At 30.5% G+C, this 24311-nt stretch overlaps 1 protein-coding gene across 1 annotated transcript in view; it reads right to left on the bottom strand.

Annotated features, from left to right (window-relative positions):
• Positions 1-24311, bottom strand: part of LOC107451997 (synaptotagmin-12) — a 173454-nt gene that overhangs the window by 44774 nt on the left and 104369 nt on the right. The window contains exons 2-3 of the mRNA XM_043042166.3: positions 10655-10860; positions 1919-2135 (exon numbers count right to left, since the gene is read on the bottom strand). Coding sequence (XP_042898100.1) covers positions 1919-2135; positions 10655-10834 — 397 coding nt within the window. The 5' untranslated portion in view covers positions 10835-10860. The remainder of the gene's footprint in view (positions 1-1918; positions 2136-10654; positions 10861-24311) is intronic.

The following is a 24311-nucleotide window of genomic DNA, read 5'->3' as shown; positions in this document are numbered from 1 at the left end:
AGAAGTCATTTTTAGAATCTTGTCCCTCTTTCGCTTCCATATTAGGAAGCATTAAATGATTTTCCATAATGCGTAGAGTTACAAAGGTATGTGCGACTGGAACCTAATTACATCAAAATCAGTAAGTATTTAATGCGGGACCGATGGTTTTCGCATGTCTCTTGCTGATTAACGTGTTCCAATAAACATTTGCCGGAACCATCCGGAGATTTGTCCACCCCTCCCATCCCTTGTGGAGTGGGGATGTGAACTGTTATAACCACCAGCCTAACTTTAAATAAACCTTTTCATAACATATTATGGCTTTTGACTGCATTATTAAAGTTGAATACAACAATGATAACAGGGATGTAGCCCTGTTATTATATATATATATATATATATATATATATATATATATATATATATATATATATATATATATATATATATATATATATATATATATATATATATATATATATATATATATATATATATATATATATATATATATATATATATATATATATATATATATATATATATATAATAAATCATTAAAGGTACAGTGAAAAAAAAAACTTCAGCAATATTAGTCTGTTTGAAATGCAACATTTTGTTATTATTACGGTTTGAATGAATAACAGCGTATACTTCAAAATTGGTAAACAATTAATAAAAAAATAGATTGTGGATGAAATGCTATGGAATCTGATAAATTTTCATCAAAATAAACTAACTATAAATACATAAAAAATTTACTTTAAAACGTAATTTTAGGCACATGAATACGATGGTCACATTTTGGAAATGTTTCAAAATTTGATGCATCTGGAAATAGCATATCTATTATTATAAAGTAAGACACAGTATATAAAAACACAGATCAGCTGATACTTTCAGTACAAATAACAAACACGATCATTCAATGATGAGACTCAAAAATATTACTGTAGCAAAACAGTATTTTCTAACAGTATCATCACAGTCTGAGAATTTAGCACTATAACAATTTCAATCATCATTACTTCTACCCTGATGTATAGTATTGAAACGATCTCTGTTAATTGTACTATTTGCGTTTTAATTATGTTATGTTCTAAATTATTTATTATTCGGCAGCACAAAGATATTCTTTATTCGGTACTTTTTTGAAGAGCTTAGTAGAGGGTACCGAGTGGCATGCTAAAAAAATAAAATAAAAGCACTAAACTTTGGGTTTAAAGCTGTTTATCGAAGACTCTGTAGCCCTTTTTTAGCGAATAATATGCTATTTTTATTACTGTTCTCTGTTTACCATAGCTTTTCATGAGTCCTAGGTTAAGTTTTGCCTATCTTTAGTTAGCGCCTTCATCGCTACTTATGAAAATGACGCAAAACATCAGTATGAAGAAAAGTTACCATTTCGTTAGAATGAGCTGCGTTTCTGATTTAAAATTTAGAGATTTAAACAATTAATCTAATGCTGGTTCATAAAAATATGCAAAAAATGAGAATTATTCGTCTACTTTAATAATCTTCAGCAAAGATGTATAATCTAGCCTAATTGGCGATTTTTAAGAACGTTTCATAATTTTTTAAAAATTTGAGCTTTTTTCTCGTTTTAAAGACCAGATACGGCAAGATAATACACGTAGTTTAAAATTATAGCTTTGCTTCGAGTTAAAGGTACTTAATAGATGGCTTTTCTGTTTTCCTTATTAAAAGAGATTCAATAATCACCCTTAATAACATATTATAGTCAAATGCCAGGGAAACTTTTTTCCCCCTATCAATTCATCAAATAAAACAGTTTTTAGTAGGAAAAAGTGTACAGTAAACATTTGACTGCTGTTACAATATTTTCCAAACTTTTAAATGTATTAAAACATCACTTAAGAATCTTCTACCATTAAATCCTTCATTTATTTTTTATCAAGCAAAGAGATGAACTCACATAGGATGTCTGGAAGCTCGGTGTCAATGCTGGCTCGCCTGGCCATGTCAAGTGAAAATCTTCGAGAAGGATGATCTGATGCTGGAGGTGGAGGTATGGGTGGAACATTGTGTTTTGGCACACCCTGTACTTGCACTGACTTGAGCGTGTCTGAGAAACTTTGCTGGGGTATGAAGGTTTGCCGATTGTTTGGAAGGTAACCAGGAGGTGGATACGACTGAAAAATTGACAAAAATGTTAAATTAAGCAAATTGGAAATAAAATACAGGGTGTTCTGTAATCACCTCCCTTAAGCTCTATTTTTATAAACCTCATCAAAAATGATAGGTATGTAGGTACTTTATTAACGTCACACTAGATCTGCACAATGGACTATTGGCGACGGTTTGGCAAATATCCCTAAGGATGATTCGAAGAGATGCCATTGCAATTTCGATCCTCTGCAGAGGGGATCTCTCCCCTGCTTTGGTGCCCAGGCGATCTGCGTGCGAAGTTGAGCACTTTGCGGTAGAACAGTTTAACGAAGGCCGATACCACACACCCTTGGTCCCTACGCAGGCTGATCAAAGAGGTAGCCCACCCGCTTACTGACAGCAGCCAGTGATGCTTCACTTCGGTGTTCTACTGGGAACCGTGTTCTTACGATCAGTCGACAGCGGGACTCGTCAAAAATGAAGCATCTACTCATTAGGCGTCGTAAAACGATTGTTGGTAAGAAGAAAGAAAACATAATTAAAATTCGAGAAATCATGGCAAAGGTCGAATTTCATTCTTCAAAACAAAGTTATTTCTCAAAAATGGATTGGTGGTTGTTTTTCGATAATGAATTCAAGACTAGTTTTAATAGCTTAATTTAAATTTCAATTCAGATTACTGATTTAATATTTTTTTCTGACTATCAATATTTTTTATTAAATAAACTTAATATATTTTTGACATTTATGATCGACAGTGTTCAACACACGGAACTGTCATTATGCAGGACCAAGATTCTATCAACGGTGGCTGTCTGGGAACTAAAGGCGGTTAGCAATGCTTATAACATTAACAAAATCATGCCTGCTGTCGGTCATGAAATTGTGGATTTTTCGTCTGCCTCCCTCATTTGACTGTTTCGGTCAAACTTTATTTACAAGTACTTTATTTCTTTATTTAAAAATATTTCCTCAAATTATTTTTTTTCTTCTCGGATTGGGTAATGAAAGAATAAACAGCTGAAATCACACGATTGGACTTAATTACGTGGTTGTGTTTGGCGTGTTAAAGTTATTAATCCTTATCTATTATCACGCTGAATCTTTTTTCGGATCAGATTAAATTCGATTCTTGCAAGCGACGTCACGCGCGTGTGTCGATACCTGATTGGCTGCTGTACCAAAGCCTTAACAATTGCCACGATTTACCAAAGCGTGACGTCGCTTGTAGGTACCCAAATAAATATTTGCAAAAGAAAAAAAATGACATAGATGAATGTACGGCTCAATATCAAACAAAGAAAGTAAACTCAAAGTAGTATTTCGAAACTAGAACATTATTAAATAAAACATTTTAATCAAAATAATCGTTTTCAAACGACATCGAAATGAATTCAATTTTAGTCGATCTGTAATCGATTCGATTTAGCTTTAACCATTTCTCTTTTCTATTAAAACGCTTATTTATTTTGCATAGACTATTCCCGTCTTTTTCTCAAAAAAAGAAATGCAAAGCAATTTCCTCAGCATAAGTAAAGCTCTCAGACATTTTCAACGACAATCCAAGACCCTGAAAAGACATCGAAAAATACCAATTTCTGACTTTTTAGATCCAAATAGAGAATTATCTGTGTACCTTAAGAAATCTTTTTCGGAAAGACTTAAGGAAATGGCTTTTGTACATACTATACTGAATCAATCGATTAAGAGGAAATGGTGATAAATCTGACAACTCAAGCGAAACTAGAAAACGAAATAGTGCGCTGATGTAATTGGAAAAAAGTTCTAAGACAAATAAATGACTATTTGATTGGTATTTCACGAAAATTAACGCTTAAATTTTCTGAAGATTGAATTTAGACAGTCGTGTTTTTTTTTATTATTTACAATTATTGATTTGCTGCAATAACGAAATTTTTGTAGTTGGCGGTTTTTTTCCTTTTACTTTTATACAAAATAATTTTATTTTGTGAGAAAGATCTTTCCGAAATAAACATGCAAAAAGAACTAATAATTTTTTATCGAGTTCATTTTAATTGTATTTTGGGAAATAAATAGTTATGAACTAAGTTAGGATTCGATTTAGATCAGCGATGGTAAAATTGTTGCATTTGGTAGATCTCCTTTTCCATCAAATTGAGTTCAATTTTTTTTAAGTATTACAAGAAATTACGTCGTATTGATTAGAATAAGGTAAATCGATTATGAGATTAGAGTATAATAAATTACTTAGTATTAATTATGATTATAAGTTTGGAGTTAAACAAATTACATACTTAGTATTGATTATGATTTTAAATTTTGAGTATAACAAGTTACTTAGTTTTAATTATGATTATGAGATTAGAGTATAACAAATTACTTAGTATTGATTAAAATAAGTCGTATTGATTGTTAGATAAATTTCATAAGAAATGGCATAGCATAATTAGAAGAAGTCATATTGATTTGAAGAAGCCATATTGATTGTAAGAAAAGATCATAAAAAATTAGGTTGTACTCATTAGAAGAAGTTGTTTTGATTTTAAGATAATAATAAATTACGTTTTGTTTATTGTAAGATAAGATTATATGAAGTTACGTAGATCGTATTGAAACTATGTATTTGATTATGAATTATGCCAATATAAGATGTTTATCAGTGATTATGAAATTATTGCTGTTTCCGTGATACGCCAATATAAGATGCTGTTATGTTCAAAAAAGAAAAAAAAAATCTGCATGGCGTTAATTTTGAGTGACGGAAGAATGCTAGGAAAATGTTCGAACGCCAATTCGTTAAAATATCCACCGAAAGAATGTCCTTCCAATTTAAAATCGCATTTACTAACTATTTTAAATCCAAATTTTAACCTAACAGGTCTACTTTGGTGAATTTTTTTAATTTCAACCGATAATTTAAAATTATATTTTTCTATGCGAGTACTAGAGCAGGCAGTTACGACTATAATCTTCATTGTTATTATCATAACAAGGTAAAAAAAGAAAATTTTACAACTTTTGCACTCTGAAGGTAATACCAAAATACTATTTCAAAGAAAAATATCAGCTTTATAAATGCGGATTAGAAAAAAATTGGTATGAATAATACAGAATAAATTAAAATAAATAATAAATTTCTATAGAAAGGAAAATTTCTGTTTATAAATTAACAAAAGGCTTTCTTTATATATCAATAAAATTCGTAATACGTAAAAAAACTATCTTCCTAATTAATTTTAATGGATTTAATATATGAAATAAATATATATCAAACAGGGAAACAAATCAGAATAATTTTTATCTTTACTATTATTATTGTGGTTTTGCTGTTTAAACACATTATCCATTATTGCCTGAGGCATATGTCCATTTTAATTTGAAAATCTATTCAGCAGTTTCTTTAAATTCATTTTTGTTCCCTCATTAGAAATCAAAATAATTATTCGGAAATACTTTTTAAGAGCTCTTGTTGAAATTAAGTTTTAAATTGAGTTTCTACTATCGATCCACAAAGAATCGTAAGTTGCGATTGATATTTTTAATTAACAAAAGTTATAAATGTAGTTATTTGCTTATTAATTATCTGAACCGCTGTCTGTATTATTTTTTAAATTATAGATAGTTAGAGTATAACAAATTCCAATACCAGTACCAATAACAGTACCAATCAAATGATTGATCTTCCTCTATTTATATCAGGGATTTGGTTTTCCCAAAATGAATTTAAAATAATTAGGAAAAATTTTGTGGAAATGATGAATATTATTGATTGGCTTATCATCTTAATTTGTATTGACGATTTTTTGAATAGTAAAATAAGAAATATTTTTCTACTTTAGATAATTTTTTCGTTTCATTACGAAATATACTTTCAAAATTTTTTTTCTCCAGTGAATGAAGATCTAACGAAGGCAGATTTATAGAGCTAAATGTGTGTCACTGCTGCGTAGTAGGTGTTGCTATTAGCTGAAAGTGCAATGAATTTGATTACAGAACCCTAAAGAATGGTAGGACTCTAAAGTGCTCTTATTGTTTTTGATTTGCAAAACAATAAATCAAGATCCGCGATGATTACATTAACAGGTTTTTAATCAAGATTTGATTACAGAACCCTAAAGAATGGTAGGACTCTAAAGGGCTCTTATTGTTTTTGATTTGCAAAACAATAAGATCAAGATCCGCGATGATTACATTAACAGGTTTTTAACCAAGATTTGATTACAGAACCCTAAAGAATGGTAGGACTCTAAAGTGCTCTTATTGTTTTTGATTTGCAAAACAATAAAATCAAGATCCGCGATGGCTGAAGTGATTGAGTATTCGCCGCTCAGTCAGGAGACTCCGGTTTCAAGATTTCTGTCTTAACTTTGAATGAATATTTTATTCTTCCTTTGGGATACCCTTCAGTTATATGTGTTCACCTCTCTTTCAATTTGAGAAACGAGTCACTTTTGTTTTAGTCTTATAAATCTGCATATTAATGTCTGATTTGGTTTTGTTTGGTAGTAAACGTCGTCTAAGAGCTACACTAATGCACAATTGGAACCAGTTTGGGATTCATTTTGTATAATTATACAAACGAAATATGAGTATTTGTGTGCACTAAACTACCACAGTTTAGATTGGGAGTCATTGTTTAATTTTGTTTGCTTTGAATATTAAATACAAAGTGCAATCCGAACAAGGAAATAGGGCGGTCGAAACTTGACCACGTCTTAGTAGACGAAAACATTAGCCATCACAAAGACTATTCATAAAAATATGATAATACGGTGTGGATGATTTATTTTGCTTTATTGTTATTATTCATATGCCAGCTTATGGGCTAAATTAAAAAAAAAAACGGCTTAAATAGGAGTCAAACTGAAGAACACGTAGCAAAAATCAAAGGACAACATAAAAACGCATCTAGGGTGACGATGAGATTTGAACACGCTTCAGAAAGTTTGACCTTGGAAGATCCCTTGACCATGTAAGACCAAAAACGTGTTAAACAATGAAAACGAATAAAGCATTTATGATACGACTACTGTTTGTGTCAATTATTCACAGTTACAATTTGTCCCAACTTTTTATGTCAACAATGAGTTTATTCGAATAGAACGTTCATGAGCCACGATGGCTCAGGGGATAGAGCGTTCGCTTTCCTATTAGGTGAATCGGGTTCGAATCCCAGTCGATACGAATTCCGAATCCAGCTTGCACCGACCACAGTGCTGACGTGAAATATCCTCAGTGGTGGACGAATCATGGGCTGGAGTCCCCTTATCGTCAGGCTAACAGTGGGAGGTTCTCATGGTCTTCTCCTCCAAGTAACGCTCCATCAAAAAGTCTTCCACGAAGACAAATTTCTAACAATACTTGATCCAGGAGTTCCTTTGTCTTCTGGATTGGGTTCAAAGTGACAAGGCTACGGAGTTGAACATTAGTAGTCATAAACCCATAAAATTGGGTCGGCTGTTCAACGACTGTTGTAAAAATTATTAAAAAAAATAGAGTGCTCATGGGGCCGGGATAGCCCTGCTGGTAGGGCACTGGGCTCATATCCAAGAATTCGTGGGTTCTATCCGTGTAGGCCGAAGACTCCCCTTGTAGTAAATGGTGACTAATACACGCTAAATCTGTCGAGTCGCAAAGTTCTCCATGTTCAAATAACAAATCAATACCTCTGGGGATACTGATCCAGGAGTTTTCTTGTCTTCTGGATTGGTTCAAAATTACAAAGATACGGAGTTGAGCATTAGCAATCGTTAACCCAAAACAGGGTCGGCTGTTCAGCGACGGATATAAAATAAAATAGAGTGTTCATATTTCACAAATCCTACAGTCGACTGATCGCAGTAACCGGTTCCCAGTACATCACCAAAGCCAAGTATCACTGGCTGTGGCCAGTTGCGAGTTGGTGACCATTATGATCAGCCTGCGAAGGGACCTAGGGTACACGGTATTGGTTCTTATTAAACTGCTTGATTTCGCAGGCAGGTTATCGGGATACCAAGGTGGAATGTAAATGTAACCGAAAAACTGAGCCGAACTGATCAGTAAATATAATCGAATAAATGAATGGTATTTATGCCATTCTCTAAGGTATCACGAATAAACTTACCGAATTTTATCACGTTTTCAAAATTTTATCATGTATTTAAGAACCATATTTAAATGTTAACTTTACCAAATCGCTTTGGTACAAATTACCGAGCTTTTTTGGCGATCTCATAGAACCGCAAACACGAAGAATTGTACTATATTCTGATAGTTTTGACCACACATTTTTTCTCAGTGCATATATAGGTTGTCCCGAAATTCACGCTAAAAGGAATTCCAATCACATATACAGGTTTTTAATTACATATTTTGAATTTTTGTTGATTCATTAAGCATTCAGTATAGCATTGTAGATAGAATGGCACATTAGTTGAATGGTTTCCACTGCTCTGCTGGCACGCAACGAGTGTTTTGTCCAAATCTTCAGTGATCATCAACTTTTTGCTTATGCTGCTTATCATGATAGCAACAATAACGGTGGTCTATCAGTTGACCTGTTATTCTGGTTCATCAGCCCTAAGCAAAGGGTTAAGTATAAATTGACAGAATTTTATTGATTTAGTGCTCTGAAGGTTCTTTTTACAACAAGGCGTGGGTGGTTATGAATTTGTTGCCATAAACGGTAGACTTATGTATTTTATTAAAAAGAGTTTTTCGGCGTTAAGTGTCATGATCTGAGTGGCCAATGTTAATCACCAAAACGAAAAATTACGCAGCCAAGATATGACTCCACAATTATCTAATACATTGCTCAAAAAGGATCACAGTTCAGGATTAATAATCCTGAACTGTGAGCTGTCCCGATTCGCTTCTTCGAAAACATTATATGACACAGATGGAACAAAATTCAAATCTTGCATGAATTTTGAAACACCGTTTACATCCAGAAATTCCAGTACGGAACACCATATTATACTTTTTATAGATAGATTCATTTTAACTTTTACTATAAAAGTGATTCCTCACCAGTAATTAACTTTTTTTAACCAGTTTTACGTATATATTGGCTTCAGAAACCGATAAAATTTTATCATAAATCAGTATGTTTAAAAAGGATTTTAATCGGTCAAAAGTGTGCGGAAGCTCTATTTTTAAACGTACCTCATTTAATTATTTAAATCATGTATGAGATTTCTTTCTGCTTAATCTCCCGTTTCTTTTATCTGCCGACAATGTCATTGATTACAGATACTTTATTCTTTTATTTTTGTAACACGTCTGCTAATTAAACCAGGGAATTTTTTTTTACGTAAGCCAGTTTTATTTTTATGTCTGAACAATAGTTTTAATTATGAAAAAAATGCTTCATATTAAATGAAAGGTTCAATAATTTTTTTCAATTTCAATAGATATTTTACTTACACTGTAGTCTCTTTATTTTAGGTACCGTAAAATATTTTCATTGTTGAAAATTAAATTTATGCTTAATTTTAATTCTTTATGTAAATCACTGTTGCTGATTTTAAATAATTTAACCCTATGTTAATATATATTTTCAAAGTTACTTTAATTTCAATTATAAATCTGTTTGCAATATATTACCTGTCCAACTTGGCAAAGAATAGCAAAAGATTAACATTTTTAAACTATAATATGATTTAACCTAGACTTCTCAACTACTGCTTAAAAATTAATATATACAATTTCACTGATTTAAAATATTGACTGAGTTATCTTAGCATTAAAATAACTCAGGTTAATAAAAATATTAAAGTAATAAGAAATTGCGAATTTCGGTTGATGAATTCAACATACCACATATTAAATAATTGATGAGTTTATCAATTATCATCTAGCAATAAGCAGCTTAAAAATATCTGTTATTTAAGTATTTAATATTTAACATTATAGCAAATCATCAAAAAAAGATTTTTTTTTTGTATTTTTCATTTTAGATATAAAATAAAATTTTAGTTTAACTATAATAATATAAAATTTAATTTCAATTAATCATAAAAGATAACATTTTAAATGAGACAGGGTATAAATTTTAGTTACTTTTTAAAATGATACTGTTGTGTCTGTGACTTTCACGATCAATGCTTTGTCTATTCAATGATGTACCAATTCATTCTTTCACTTTTTCGCATAAATTCTTTCCTTATTCTGATCTTCTTTTCATCAAGAATCATTCCCAGTAATGACTTTCCTAAGATATGTGCTATTCATAAAAATGACCATTGATATGAAATAGCTATCTTTTTTAGTCTATATCCTCTTCCCAAGATTAATATATATATATATATATATATATATATATATATATATATATATATATATATATATATATATATATATATATATATATATATATATATATATATATATATATATATATTTATTTATTTATTTATAAATTTATAACAATTAATGCTCAATTTCTAAAACATTTCGACTAATTTTGTTAGACTTAAAACTTTTTGTAAAAAATATTAAACAATAGTATATAGCTCTAAAATATTTTATCTGTAATAAGAAATAAGAAAATTAAAACAATGCATGCATTTTTCCTTACTATATAGCCGTTTGATCCAAATTCTTCGTGTGTAGCTAACTGGGTTCGTTCTTCTTTGTTTCCTGTGATAAATGCAAATAAAAATGTCCATCCTCCGAGCATCCGGCACATTCCTATAAGTCCGGCAGTCACCAGGACACTCACACCGATTAATATCAAAGCCACTGCCCACTCATCCATCTTTATCTTCCGGCAGTCAATTCCTTCTAAATAAGTGAAAGAAATGCAAAATTATTAATGCACATATTAATCAAGCGAAAATTTAATTGCTTAAAATATAATATTCACCATAACTATATGCTAGGAGATAAGATGCTTTTAATGCAACTTTCCCAACTTGAAAATATATATAATAAAATAAAATCATGGTTCAAGGGAGACTATTAAGTAAGGAGGTCAGTTTAAGATCATACACGAAGAAAGCACCTATCACCATTAAAGAGGCCGAAGTGCTGTTTAAAAGGATAAATGGCGGGGATGAATGGGTACCTGAACCTGGTGCGTTTTGTAAGGCAAAACTTGGTTCTGGAACTTTAATGGACATAATGCTAATTTTTACTTTTTACTTATAATTTAAACTTTCTTATTGAAATTTTTTAAATCATAATCTGCTTGTAATTCTAACAAATTGAAGACTAGTTTTGCTAATGTGTTAAGTTAGAAAACAACATGGAGAAAAATATTCTGGTAAAATTACTGTTCTGTATGGTAATGGCATTTCTGGTAAAAATCCATAATTCTTATTAATAAAACCAAAACATACTCTATTTAATCCATTCATTTGGTAATGTAATTTTTCAACTCATATGTTTACAGTTTACAGAAAATTATGGCTTTCATTATTATAGTTCGTATTACCACACATTCAAGAAAATCTTCAAAACTGAAGAATAAATATTACCGAATTAATGGTTTATATGCTAGGTTCTAAGTTATCATGATAAAGTTACCAAATTTTACCGCAATTGCGAAATTTCATTACAAATTCAAAAAGCTGTATTTGTTCTGTCAATTTTACCAAAGCGCTTCGATGAAAGCTATCGAACTTTTTTACTGTTCCATTAATGCCAGAAACGCGGTAAAATTTACCATATGTTATGTGGAACAAGAGGTATAGCCCTCTTCCGTAAAGTTAACCAAGAGATGAATATTTATTCCCATATAACATGAATGCTACTTAGTTTTACTAAAAACCTTCTCAATACCCCTCCTGGTACTTTACACAAAAACTTTATTTTGCTATCCAAATTTTAAGATTATTTCCATGACTGCCTATAATTCAAAACACAGATTGGCTACTTATGGTCAATAATAAAATAGATGGATGGAGAAGGAGAAAGAAAAGAAATAATAATGAAAATAACAATTATAATAATAATTACAATTATTTACATCTATATCTATAAATTATGACTTCTCTCATTTGTTTGATATATTAGCTAATGAGGATGAACATTCATCATAATCGTCATAAGTAATTGAAATGAAACTTTAGCATTTGTTACCATTCGCATTCAATCTATCAAATCGTTCAGCAACATTCCGAATTGAAATTAGGTGAATATATTACTACTGGATAATTTATTAATTAGTATACAAGGAATAAGTTTGTTAATTGTTATTACTTTGCACACTGCAAAAAGTAACTGTAAATTCTACAGGAAAAAAGCATTTTTTACAAAAAAAAAAAAAAAAAAAAAACTGTTTAAAAATAAATGCAGAATTTTTTTCCTATTTTCAATCGCTTCCCGCACTGCAAAAAAACTTCCTCCCTTTTTTGTAGAATTTCTCCGTACATTTGACTGTTTAAAACTGTTTCTCACAAAACCATTTTATATCTTTGTCACACAAGTCATAAACAGACTAAAACTACTAATTCAAATTTTAGTTCTTGCCCGACAGTTGTGCTTACCGTATGATAACTTTATCTTTTTTTCCAATCATTTTATAGATATTTTCTGTAGTTGTGCTGACTTTCTAGCGATTATTTTATGGTTTTGAACAGCTGATGAATAAAATAGTGTTTCGACTTTATTATCAAATTAATATTCCATCTGATTATTGTCAGTCTTTAGATACAATTTTTCGGTAAGTTAAATGACCAGGCATTTTTAATGTTAAAAGGGCGGTCCAGTATTGTTTTAAAAATGCTCAAATTTTAACATGATTTAAGTGAGGTAGATAAACGAATTTTATAATTTTGTTCAAAAATTGTAAGATTTGCTTAAAAAATTCTCAAGATATGTAGAAATATTCAAATAATATTAATATTTAAGACGTCCAAACTTTCGATCGCTCCTCCTGACCAAATATTGGAACCATATTTTCCAAATTATGGCTAATCCCGCTCCATATTTTGTGGAATTATGAATCCAAATCTGTCAAAAACAGTATATTTATTCAAAGGAAGTACGTTTTTGTGCCTGAAATCCTAATTTGAATTTTCTTTTTCACTAACTGCTTAGCTTATTGAAGGTTAGTTCCTCCAGCTATTAAGATCGTGTCCTAGTACCTAAAAATCCAATCATTCGATCAAAAGTTATTCAGGGTGTTCAGCCTTTTTCATTTTGCACTCTGTATAAAATTATGCCAAAGCAAATAATTTAGTACCTATAGGGTACAATATTAGCTTTTCACAGCTTTTAGAATGGAATCATCAGAGCTTATAGAATAGTTGACTATACGAAAATATATTTACATACATATATAGCGGAAAAATAATAATTTTTATTTTTATATTTTTAACTGACAGGCTATATAACTGATGAAACTTATAAAATATTTCATCTTTTCAAAACATATATTGCCTTTATAAAAGTGTGCAATAATAAAACCTTTCAATTTAAAATGGCTTTAGCTATCTAAGATTAAAAAGTAAAAATAGTCTCCAAACTTTAATTAAGAGTGTGGGTAAGTTATCAGTTACATGAGCATTATGTTTATGCAGACATTAAAAGAATATATCAAATATTACTCATAATAAGAATAAAATAAAATGTGAAAGAAAAGAAAATTTTTAATAAAAGGGTAATGAAAATCCTCTTGTTAGTCTAAGAAATATTTTCTTAAAACTTTCTTTCAATGCATTATTTCAATAGAGGAAACGAACTAAAATCAACTCCAAACTAACTGACATGCACTTCCTTTTCATTCTCCTGATTCTCTTTTAATACTTGCTTCTGAAGTTTTGTCGTAGAAAGAGTCTGGGTTCGCAAAAAAGATTGATATGAGCTTGAATAATAGCAATGATGGGTGCCTTTAAAATAGCTTCACTATTGTTCGAGCACTGATCTTTTTCATCGAAAGAGTTTTATTCTGTGGAAAAGTCGTTGGAAAAGTTTTAATGACAAAGAGCACAGCATTACTCCCACGAGATTAAAAAGAGATTAAATGTTTTTGGTTTGGATTTATTTGTAAGGGTTATTTCTTAAAGTCTTTAACATGGATATTTCTTGGAGTCTTTACTGTATTCAATGTTTTGTAAGCCTTTTTTTTGTAATTTGAAGCTAAACATAAATGAAAATGATTTGTATAGAATATTTATTTTCCCCAAGAAAGATTATTTTAGATATATCAGTTCTTCCAAAATAAATGCTTGCTATAAAAATATTTTTGGTAATGAGACTTCCTTGAAGTATGAGAGTATTTTTTTGAATATCAAACCAGAAGTACTCAATTTTAATGGAAAAAAACTTCTATCTAGTTTTGACAATCGACTTAATTTTTTCAATGAGAATGTGACTTTTAACAGATATTTAAAAAAAGTTTATTTGTATTGTAACGTATTCAGATCGATCAGATTTTGAGTTTGCAACTACTATTGTTCAATGCCTTAACTTTATAGTTTGGACCCAATTCAGAAGACAAGGGAACTCCTGGAACAAGTATACCGAGACATTTGTCTTCGTGAACTTTTTGCGAAAACTTACCTGCACTTGTATTACATGAAGAGGAGAACCACGGAAATCTCCCTCGGCTAGTCGGATAGGAAGGGGTATATATATATATAGGATTGTCATTGAAGGGGTATCCCATGATGCATTTACCACTGAGGATATTTTACGTCAGCAGTGTGGTTGGTGCGAGACGGGGACGGAATTCGTATCGACCAGCCATCATTGGGATTCAAACCCGGCTCAAATCACAGGGAAGCAAGTGCTCTATCCTCTGAGCGACCTCGGCTCGAGGAGTTCTATTTCACAGTTAGCATCGCTGTGCAGCCGGAATAGCCTGATTGGTAGCAGGTTGGACCCATATCAAAGAGGTCATGAGTTCGATCCCCGCTTGCCGAAGACACACCGTGTACAAAATGGTGACTGGTGCAAGCTAAATCTGCCGTGGTCACAAAGTCCTCCAAGGTCTCATAAAAAATCAACACCTCTGGGGGAACTGAATTGGATATTGATCAATCTCTGGGTCAGGTCAAAATTACAATCTGTGGATGAATGAATCGAATGGGTTCGAACTATACACGGACAGTGACTTGTACATTTCTGCAGTCGTATTCTCGGCCATAGATGGCACCACTGAAAAACAAATAACGCACCCTCTACCATAAATTCGCTTCGTTTCATCAAGCAGGCTTGCTGGTATTAGCAAGTTACATTAGAAACAACAACAATAACGGCATCTTTGCTGCAATACCTCTACAGAATCGTATTAAAAAAAGTTTAATACCAGAGAATAGAAATAAATAAATAATCGGAAGAAGTCGGATAGCCAGCTAATTTGAAATAAAATAATGCATTCTTTGATACATTACTTCCTTCTTTCACACACTCTACTGTTTTATATCTCAACATGCAACAGCTCTACAAAAGCCTCCTAATCTACATTTAATAATCTACACTTCCAGAATAGCTTGCGTAAAAAGCTCTTCACTGCAAACATAAAGAAGCATTTTCTCAAGCTTCACCACACGTTGTGTCCTGACAAATAACCTCGAGGGACGTCAATTATCTCGCCGAATCCTTTAATAGCGGAATTCCGTTCGCCTCTTAATAACTTCGCATTAAGTAGGACATTGCAGCCCCATAAAAGGAAAGTGAAGTTCCTGAATCCACTGGGGAATTAATTAGTGGTTGCTGTGTTACACTAATTGAAGCATAGACTAAACTACGGAGATGTTGTATACTCCATGATGTGTGCGCCAATTTCACTAGGACCGGATTGATTCTAAATCTTGTAATGTCGATGGAAGTAAGATTTATCAAGCTCTGATTCATTTCCATAGCATTTGCAGATTTCCGTAGGTTTGAAAACATAATTTAAAGAGGTGTTGGAAGAATTTAGTCACTGTAAAATATTCCGAATCAAATAACGTTAAAAAGTCATGGAACTCAGCGTGTGCGGCATCGGTCAAATCAACTTTTTCCGCAAAAATTTACCATTTTTTTTTTACTGTAGTATTTATTGAATTAAATTAATTTAGCGATTTTACAGTAAGTTCTACTGAAAAAATTAGATTCATAAGATTTTGTGTTTAGTAACATTTTATGGTAAAAAGTACTGTCCCCCTAAATGCCGGTACTTATAAACGTAATTTGATCTGGAATTGTTTACAGGGAAGTAGCTCTAATTTGGAACGAATAATTTATTAAAAAATACCGTGTTCCATTTAAAACTGGATAGCAATAAGATTAATCGAACGTTTATCATTAAAGGTGGCGTGTGAATGCTTTCAAAATATCACTTAACATACTTTTCATCTGCGAACTTTATTTCTAAGGTTTTAGCAATGTAATAAGAGTAAAATTATTAAAATGCTCAGGAAAAATAAAGAACTTATCTTTTGCTCCTCTTAACTCTTATTTTACTAAATGCACGAATTTGTCAATCTATAGTATTTTGTGAATACTCAAGCTTTCGGGTTTAAAATTACGTTACGGTTACTGTAAAGCGTGTAAAACTCGTTTACTTTGGTTGCAAAACAAATTTCAGAAAATGTTCCACATTTATGGCGAAATGTTTGACATAGTTTAGCATTTTTAACAATGAAATTTGAGTGCTTTTAAAGTATAATTTAGCATATTCTTCCACTAAGATTTTAATTTGATAGATTTGGGGCAGTAATATAAAGAGTCATGTTCTCAAAATGTTCAGGAAAAATGATGAGATTTGAATGATTAGTGGAAAAAATGGATTAGAAAAATATGATGTGTTGAAGAACATAATAAATGATATTTTTAAGGCACCTAAATTCTTCTTTGGTTAAAAATTATATTTCGTCTGCCATGAATATAAAAGACTTCCAAAAATTATAGCCAACAGAGTAAAAAAATGTACTACATTTACGTTAGACTTATTTTTAAACTCGTAAATTTGAGTACTTTAAGAATATCATTTGTCGTGCTCTTTTATTAAACTTTTAATTCGAAGGACATGATGCAATATAATATTAAACCACGTGTTTTTTGATGTGAAACACTACAAATTCCATATAGGCAATAAAATGCTTTAGAATCTAGTGTTTTTATTGAATAGAAACTATGAAAAAAATTAAAAGTAACTATCTTAACCATCCCGAAGAACGGTTTGATTTTTATATCAAACCATTCTTCGGGATGGTTAAGATAGTCACTTTTAATTTTTGAAACGAATTTTAATTCGTTTTTTAATAATTTAAAGGCCAAACGAATTAAAAATGTGACTCATCAGTAGCTGTTTCAAACCTTTCATTTGGTTTAAGATTTTAAAATTTTATATGATGTTTTTTATTTTGTCTTTATGACAAGTTCACTGTTAAAATCTTGGTTAACAATTTAGCCATAATTTCTGATTAGTTAAGAATATTGAAATTTTCTTAGTATCCAATTGTCAATTCAATTCGACAAGAAGAAATGAGATTCCCTGTTTACTTCATGTAATGAAACCGCCATCTTGGTAGCCATATTGTCACTATCTGGAAATGACTCAATGATTCGCCTTTAAATTCGGCTAATAATCCAAAAGCATTTGTTATCCGTTTCAAACGTGCACTACCATCATTTCACTCAAAAATTTAGTAAATAATTAAAATATACAATAATTATTCTTCAAAATTATGGAGCTCCGAAACCTACGAGCAGCAGGTTGTTGTGAGTTTTATCAATTATTGGTGTTAAGATTTAACTAAACCCTTTGAAGTGTATAAGAAGGCTCGATTCGGTGTTAGCTTGAAATAAACATTCACACAAATTTTAGGGTTTTCATAACCAATTTCGGACAGGCTTTACCCCACAGTCTTAATACAAATTTTATTATTATAATGACCCGGTGTTATGGTGTCATTAAAAGCTTAAATAAACTTTATTATCGTAAGTTATATCTCTCATAACCATTTACGTCAAGTAAATGGTTATGTTAAAGTTAAAAGTTAAAGTTTTACTTTAAGGTATCCGACTACCTTAAAAAAGAGGATTTTCACAAAAAAATCACTTTTTTATTTTATTGCTTTATAATAATGCCCAATTTTTCTAGTTTTAAAAACTGTTTTGTTTTTGAATGCACGTCAAGCAGAACTTTAGTTATAGCTATTTTAGTAGCAGATGACAGCTGTCCAACTTACCGGAAATTACAAAAATGAAGCCGGTAGTAGGTAATAGTTTCGGTTCCATTTCTATTTGTGTGTTTATTTTTCTAAGATATTTAATTTTTAAAAGCTCTTAAACTCACGGCTAATAATCTGAATTATATTTTAATTTGATTTTACGTTTCGTGGTTACTGTTTGTGGGTAACATGAAAAGTTAGCATATTTTCTGATAGTTTGTTTACATTTGAAGCGTACTTTCTATATCTTGATTTTGATTTGTTTTGAAGAAATTTATTGATTTCTTTCAAAAAAATTTGTTATTTATTTTGATGAATTTATTGAAATGGGTAAAGGACGTACTTCTCGATCTAAGAAACGTAATCAACATGCCACCAAAAGCGATGATTTGAGTAAAGTTGATTATACCATTTACTCAAAATTGTGCAAAGCAGATGAATCTATTACTTCAAGCTCTTCAAAATTATCGATTTCTATGGATGTCAATAAAGACCTGATGCCTTTGGATAAAAACAGTCTGTGTGGCAATCGAATAATTGATATTGAGATCCTAATGGTGATATTAGCTTCATTATGTTGTCCGGTTTGCTATGATAACAAATTGCATTTAGAAGAAAATTCTAGATTTGAGCTATTATAAATATTATAAAAAATATTTTTTACTTCTAATTATTAATAAAAACTATATTTAGACATATATATTAAAGTGTGAAAATACAGTAAGATGGTTGTTTAATAAAAAATTGTTCCTGTGTTAAATGCTTTATAAGTAGTAGACTTTTGATGTTATTCACTAAATACTTTAAAATATCGCTAAATAATACGTTAAAATATCGCTACGCTAAATAAAACTAAGAGAATGTGTGAAGGAATGTGCCCCCTATAAAATATAATAACTTCCTACTGACAAACATTCATAGTTTTTAGAAAAAATGTAATTATAAACTTTAATTGTGTTTTTCTCAAAATGACAATTTTGCTGTTTTTTTGTCAACGGAAAACAAGATAACTCAACTAATTATAATAAATTTGTCTTCAAACTTTCAGAGATTGTTTCTTGTATTGGTGGTGTGGGGGGCGGAGTTAATCGACCATGCCAACCGTCATCTATCAAAAGGTACCTCGTGATAGAATCAAGTTAGCATGCTTTATATACTAGTGAATGATGTTAAACTTTTGTAGTGGTAGTTACGCCACAGTACTCCCCCACCAGAATTTTATCAGGGATAAGATTCGATGAACAGATCTCACTAGTTGATGTACTTGTGAAAGACCGGGAGAGAGTCACCGGATTTTTTGAGTGCTGAATGTGAGAGGTGTATTAACATCACAGTCGAAGTCGCAGCTCCTGTGTTGCCATTAGCAGTCGAGAGTATGCAGGCGTTGAGAGTGTCGGCGATGTGTGAATGTTCGAGACGAGACTGAGAAGCAACAGCGCAGGAGGTGAAATGATGCATTCACAAATAGCAAGTCAACTGTTCAATGTGGACTATTCATTGAAGTAGGCGTTACCTGTCAAGAGATTGTGAAGTGGGCGTTACTTGCGTGATCAAATCACGTCCGAAGGTCACCAATGTGGGGGCGGAGTTATCGACCATGCCAACCGTCATCTATCAAAAGGTACCTCTTGATAGAATCAAGTTAGCATGCTTTATATACTAGTGAATGATGTTAAACTTTTGTAGTGGTAGTTACGCCACAGTGGTTATGTAACAGACCTCCAGAATTCAGATAACTGTATTATTTTTTGTTTTATGAGATATTTTGCAGTAGATAATGTGAGGAAAATGTGAAAAAAAATGGAAAAATATGCTTAACACTCCATAAATTTTTTTAATTTCATGCTATCATTTAAGTTGAGGTTCATAACACTTCAGAGGGTTATACGAAACGGCTCAAAAAGTTTGATAGCTGCATGTACAATAGTTTTTTGTGTAGAGTGTTTTCCGTTAATGAGTTATTTTCATTAAAATTATCTAAAAAATACTCTTTAAACAAAAAATTTCCTGTATATTAAAATTTTCTCTATTAAATATGTTTACTTAAATTAATATACAATATAAATTGCAATAATGTTGTGAAAAATACTTATTTTTCAAAAATTTTGTCCCGAAGGTAGTCGGATACCTTAAAACATTGAAACGGAAATTCACGTGAAAAAAATTTTAATTTTAAAGTAAATAAAGCTTTTTTACAGCAAATATTGAAAAGAAATAAATTTAAAATAATATCTTTTGAAGTTATACTTCTTATGAGACTTCCAACAAGGTTGCGCTAAACGCTTAACGCTACATTTTTATTGGCTGGAAAATCACGTGGTAGGGTCCAGTTTTCCCTCATTCATTTCCATATTGTTCTGGTTCTCACTAGCATAAAAATAATAAAAGTCATGAAAGTATTGTTTTTGAAGTTATACTTCTTATGCGACTTCCAACAAGGTTGCGTTAAACGTTTAACGCAACATTTTTATTGGCCGGGAAATCACGTGGTAGGATCCAGTTTTCCCTCATTCATTTCCATATTTTTTTGGTTCTCACTAGCATAAAAATAATAAAAGTCATAAAAGTATTCGCGATCGCAACGAACTATAGGGGGCGTTGTTGTATGAGACGCATACCTGCGATTTCTATATGAACCGTCATTTAGTTACTCTGGAGACGTCGTTAATGTAGCGTGTAGCATTGCAACGTTCCTTCTTTAATGTGGCTTATTAAATTTAAAAAGGAAAAATGCTTGATCTTCTTTCTTGTACAACCGAAAACAAAATGGTATCTCTTTTTATTAGAGAAGGAACATCCAAAACACATCGGAAAAATATTTGTACATTAACAGAAAAAAATATGTATGTTCTTATAAGAGTTAAAACCTTATGCCCGAGAAATAGTATTACTAAATTTAATGATATAAAATGAAAGGACCATTTAAACTTTACATTCTATAGTTTTAAGAATCATATTAGTTAAAAAATTAAAATGAACAAAAAGTATACATAAGCCTCATAATTTTATAAAATTTAATTTTGTAAACAACGTTTTTTGACAACAATTTTTATCAAAAAATTTCAGGTTTCAATAAAAATCATTATTTAGAAACTAAGAAACGTAAAATAAAGAATGCTGACGAAACAAAAACAAAAAAACTATTCTTTTTTGTCGCCATTTTTAGTGCTACGAATATTCGTCTTTGGGATTTGCCAAAAACAAAACAAGATGCAATTTTATTTTTTCAGGAGGGAAATATTTTACCGAAAAAACGAAAATGTACCAATTCCCACAACATAAAACTTTATCTTGGTAAACGTACGTTTTGGAAATGTTATTTCATTTGGAATCTTATTCATCAGAGTTCATATGGCGATATGATTGTTTTGAATCTATGCTAAACTCTATATCGGCTCATTTTCCACCGAAATCCGATTAACTATTTTGATTTTAAATAAAGTGTTTTATTTTATGAATTGTCGCAAAAATTTTAAGTGCAGATTGGCGGCACTTAAAAACCGCCAAATCTGTAGCGGCGGTTGCGTTAATACGTAAGTCCATGCTTTTCTGAATCATATTATTTCAAACATTGGAATATACAAGAAGTATACATAAACACATAATTTTATACCATTTAATTTTTCAAAAGTATTTTGAGAACAATTTTTATCAAAAAATTATAAACTAAAAAACGGAAAATAAAGAATTCTTAGGATAAAAAAAACGATTTTAAGAATTCTTAACATTGAAATAAAAACTTTCATATTGTTTCTTTTTTTATTATTCTTATAGTTCTTAATCAGACGTAAAAAACCATTCTGTAGAGAACCATCATCAAATGAAAAAAAAAATATTTACAAGCAAATTTTTTATTGTAAAAATCATTGCACTTACCTGATTTATGATTCCCGGAGAATTCCAAAATGATAAGTTCCTTGTTTGAAAACTTTATTCTCAAATAATAGATACATGGTTTATACCTTCATTACTTTTAGATAACATACTACACAGCAAAATTTTATAATTGATATGAATTTGAATATGTAGCTAAAAACAGAATAGCTGAATTCTAGTTGAACTTATTCTTTCAAAATTAAAAAAAACTTACCAAGAAAACGATTTAAATTAATTAAGAATCAGCACAAATGGCACTATTTCAAGTAACTTGGATAATTTTTTATTGTTGTTTTCCGAATTATATGGATACACAAATATATACTATTCTATAACGAAGAAGAATATGCTATAACTATTACAATTCTGTATGTTCTGAATTCATATTTATTCACTGGAATGACGAAAGCAATGTTGACTTCACTTTAATTCGTAATGAATTGAAGACAGAAGAAATGCATTTTACCTTAATACACACATCTGTAACAGTATCCGAAATCGGAAGTCATCAGTTGCAAGTTTGTTGATAATAGAAATTAAAAATTATTGAGGAATTTTTCTTCAAATGTTTGGCGTGTTCTGTTCCTGAAAGATTTACTAATATTCTGGAGATTTCTTTCAAGTTCTTCGGCCTTTTCCTTAGGGAAATTTTGTTTCTTATTTGCTGCTAAAAAATGGCGTCTGATTCAGTCAATGACTTTGATGGAACTAAATGAAAACGTGATAAATTAATGTCCGATATTTACAGGCTCCCGCTAGACGGCGTACTCGAGCGTTGCGATCGCGAATTGTTTTTCTATAAATATTTTTTAGTTTGTTTTGATACACATATAATTTAATAGGGTAGTATTTTTTATTTTCAAATTTAGTGGATAACAATTGTAAAAAAAAATAATTTAAAGTTTTTTTTTTAAAGAAATTTAAATTGGTCACGTAATCACATTTTTTATTATGTACTTTAATATTCTTTTTCCAAAATGTGGTTGAACGTAGACACAATAGGAATCGCAAATTGAGATTCTGGCTAGGAAGAAACAAAACCGCTGTCTAAAACTGTCAAACCACTACTGAGAAAGGCGGGATGAAAACATCAAAGCCAGTTTGACAACTTATTGAAAATTAGAAGTGCTTCTAATAGTCACTTTTAAACTCTTTTCGGATCTTCTGACAATCAAACTGGTGTTGATTTTTTTCCAGTCCGGTCTCTATTAAAAGTGATCTTTGATATTTCAATAGAAATTTTTTATGCACTTATTTATATCGGACGCCTAGGGTATTCACCTTTTTTATCGGCAAGTATAATGAAAATGCATGCTAAGGAAGACCATTACTAAATAATCAATATAATTAATAACGATTTACATTATCGATTAAATTACTTGATGGATTTTAAATAACAAACGATGAGTATATTGTTCTAGATCATAGGTAATTATTTAGTTCTGAATAAAAATAATAGTATTAATAATAATAGATAAATGAATAAGCAAGCAATTACATGCATTTATAAAAGCTAACATTTTAATAGAAAATTGAAGTAAATTCTAACCATAATTAAATATGGAATAAAAGCTTAAATTTGCATAAAATAAAATTTAAAAAGAGCGTTACTTTACTATAATCTTATCTTTTAGTAGCACAAAGAAAATTCTGCGAAGAAAGATTCATTGAATAAACAGGAAAAAGTTCCGGTAAAAATTTAACGTAAAAAACGGCTTTCAATCTGGAAATAGCGAAGCATAAATAAAACAAACTTCGGTTAGAATTTTTGTCTCATCCTCCATTAAATAATAATAAGGCTAAACGAAGTTTAAATACAAAAGAAAAAAAAAAGGAAATTATTTTCATAAATGTTAAAATTTTTTGACGCCATATAAATATGCTTTCGAACTTTAATTTCACTTTAGGTAAATTTAAATTTTTTTAAATGATATCTTATTCTATTAATTTGCATATTTAAGCTGAAAATGGAATTCTTGAAAAACTGCTAACTGCAATATTTATCTAAAATAATTTTTTTATATATATATTCGCCTTAATATGATATTTCCCCCAGTTTTGGCGAAGTCTACCGAAAAGTAATGCGTTACCATAGCTACAAAAAGACATACTTTATTAAATATCTTTTTTGCTCCTTTATTCTATAATATTATCTTTTTTCTTTTCTTCTAATATAAAAAGGATGCCTTCATCTCCTCTTTTAAAGATGAAAAATTTGTTTTCGTAAAGTATTATTTTTCACTTTAATTTTAT

This window comes from Parasteatoda tepidariorum, chromosome 1 (assembly GCF_982258835.1).
Source record: "Parasteatoda tepidariorum strain Cologne lab strain chromosome 1, Ptep-v5.0, whole genome shotgun sequence".
Lineage (NCBI taxonomy): Eukaryota > Metazoa > Arthropoda > Arachnida > Araneae > Theridiidae > Parasteatoda > Parasteatoda tepidariorum.
Note: the sequence above shows the minus strand (reverse complement) of the source record. Positions and strands in the feature narration are given on the sequence as shown.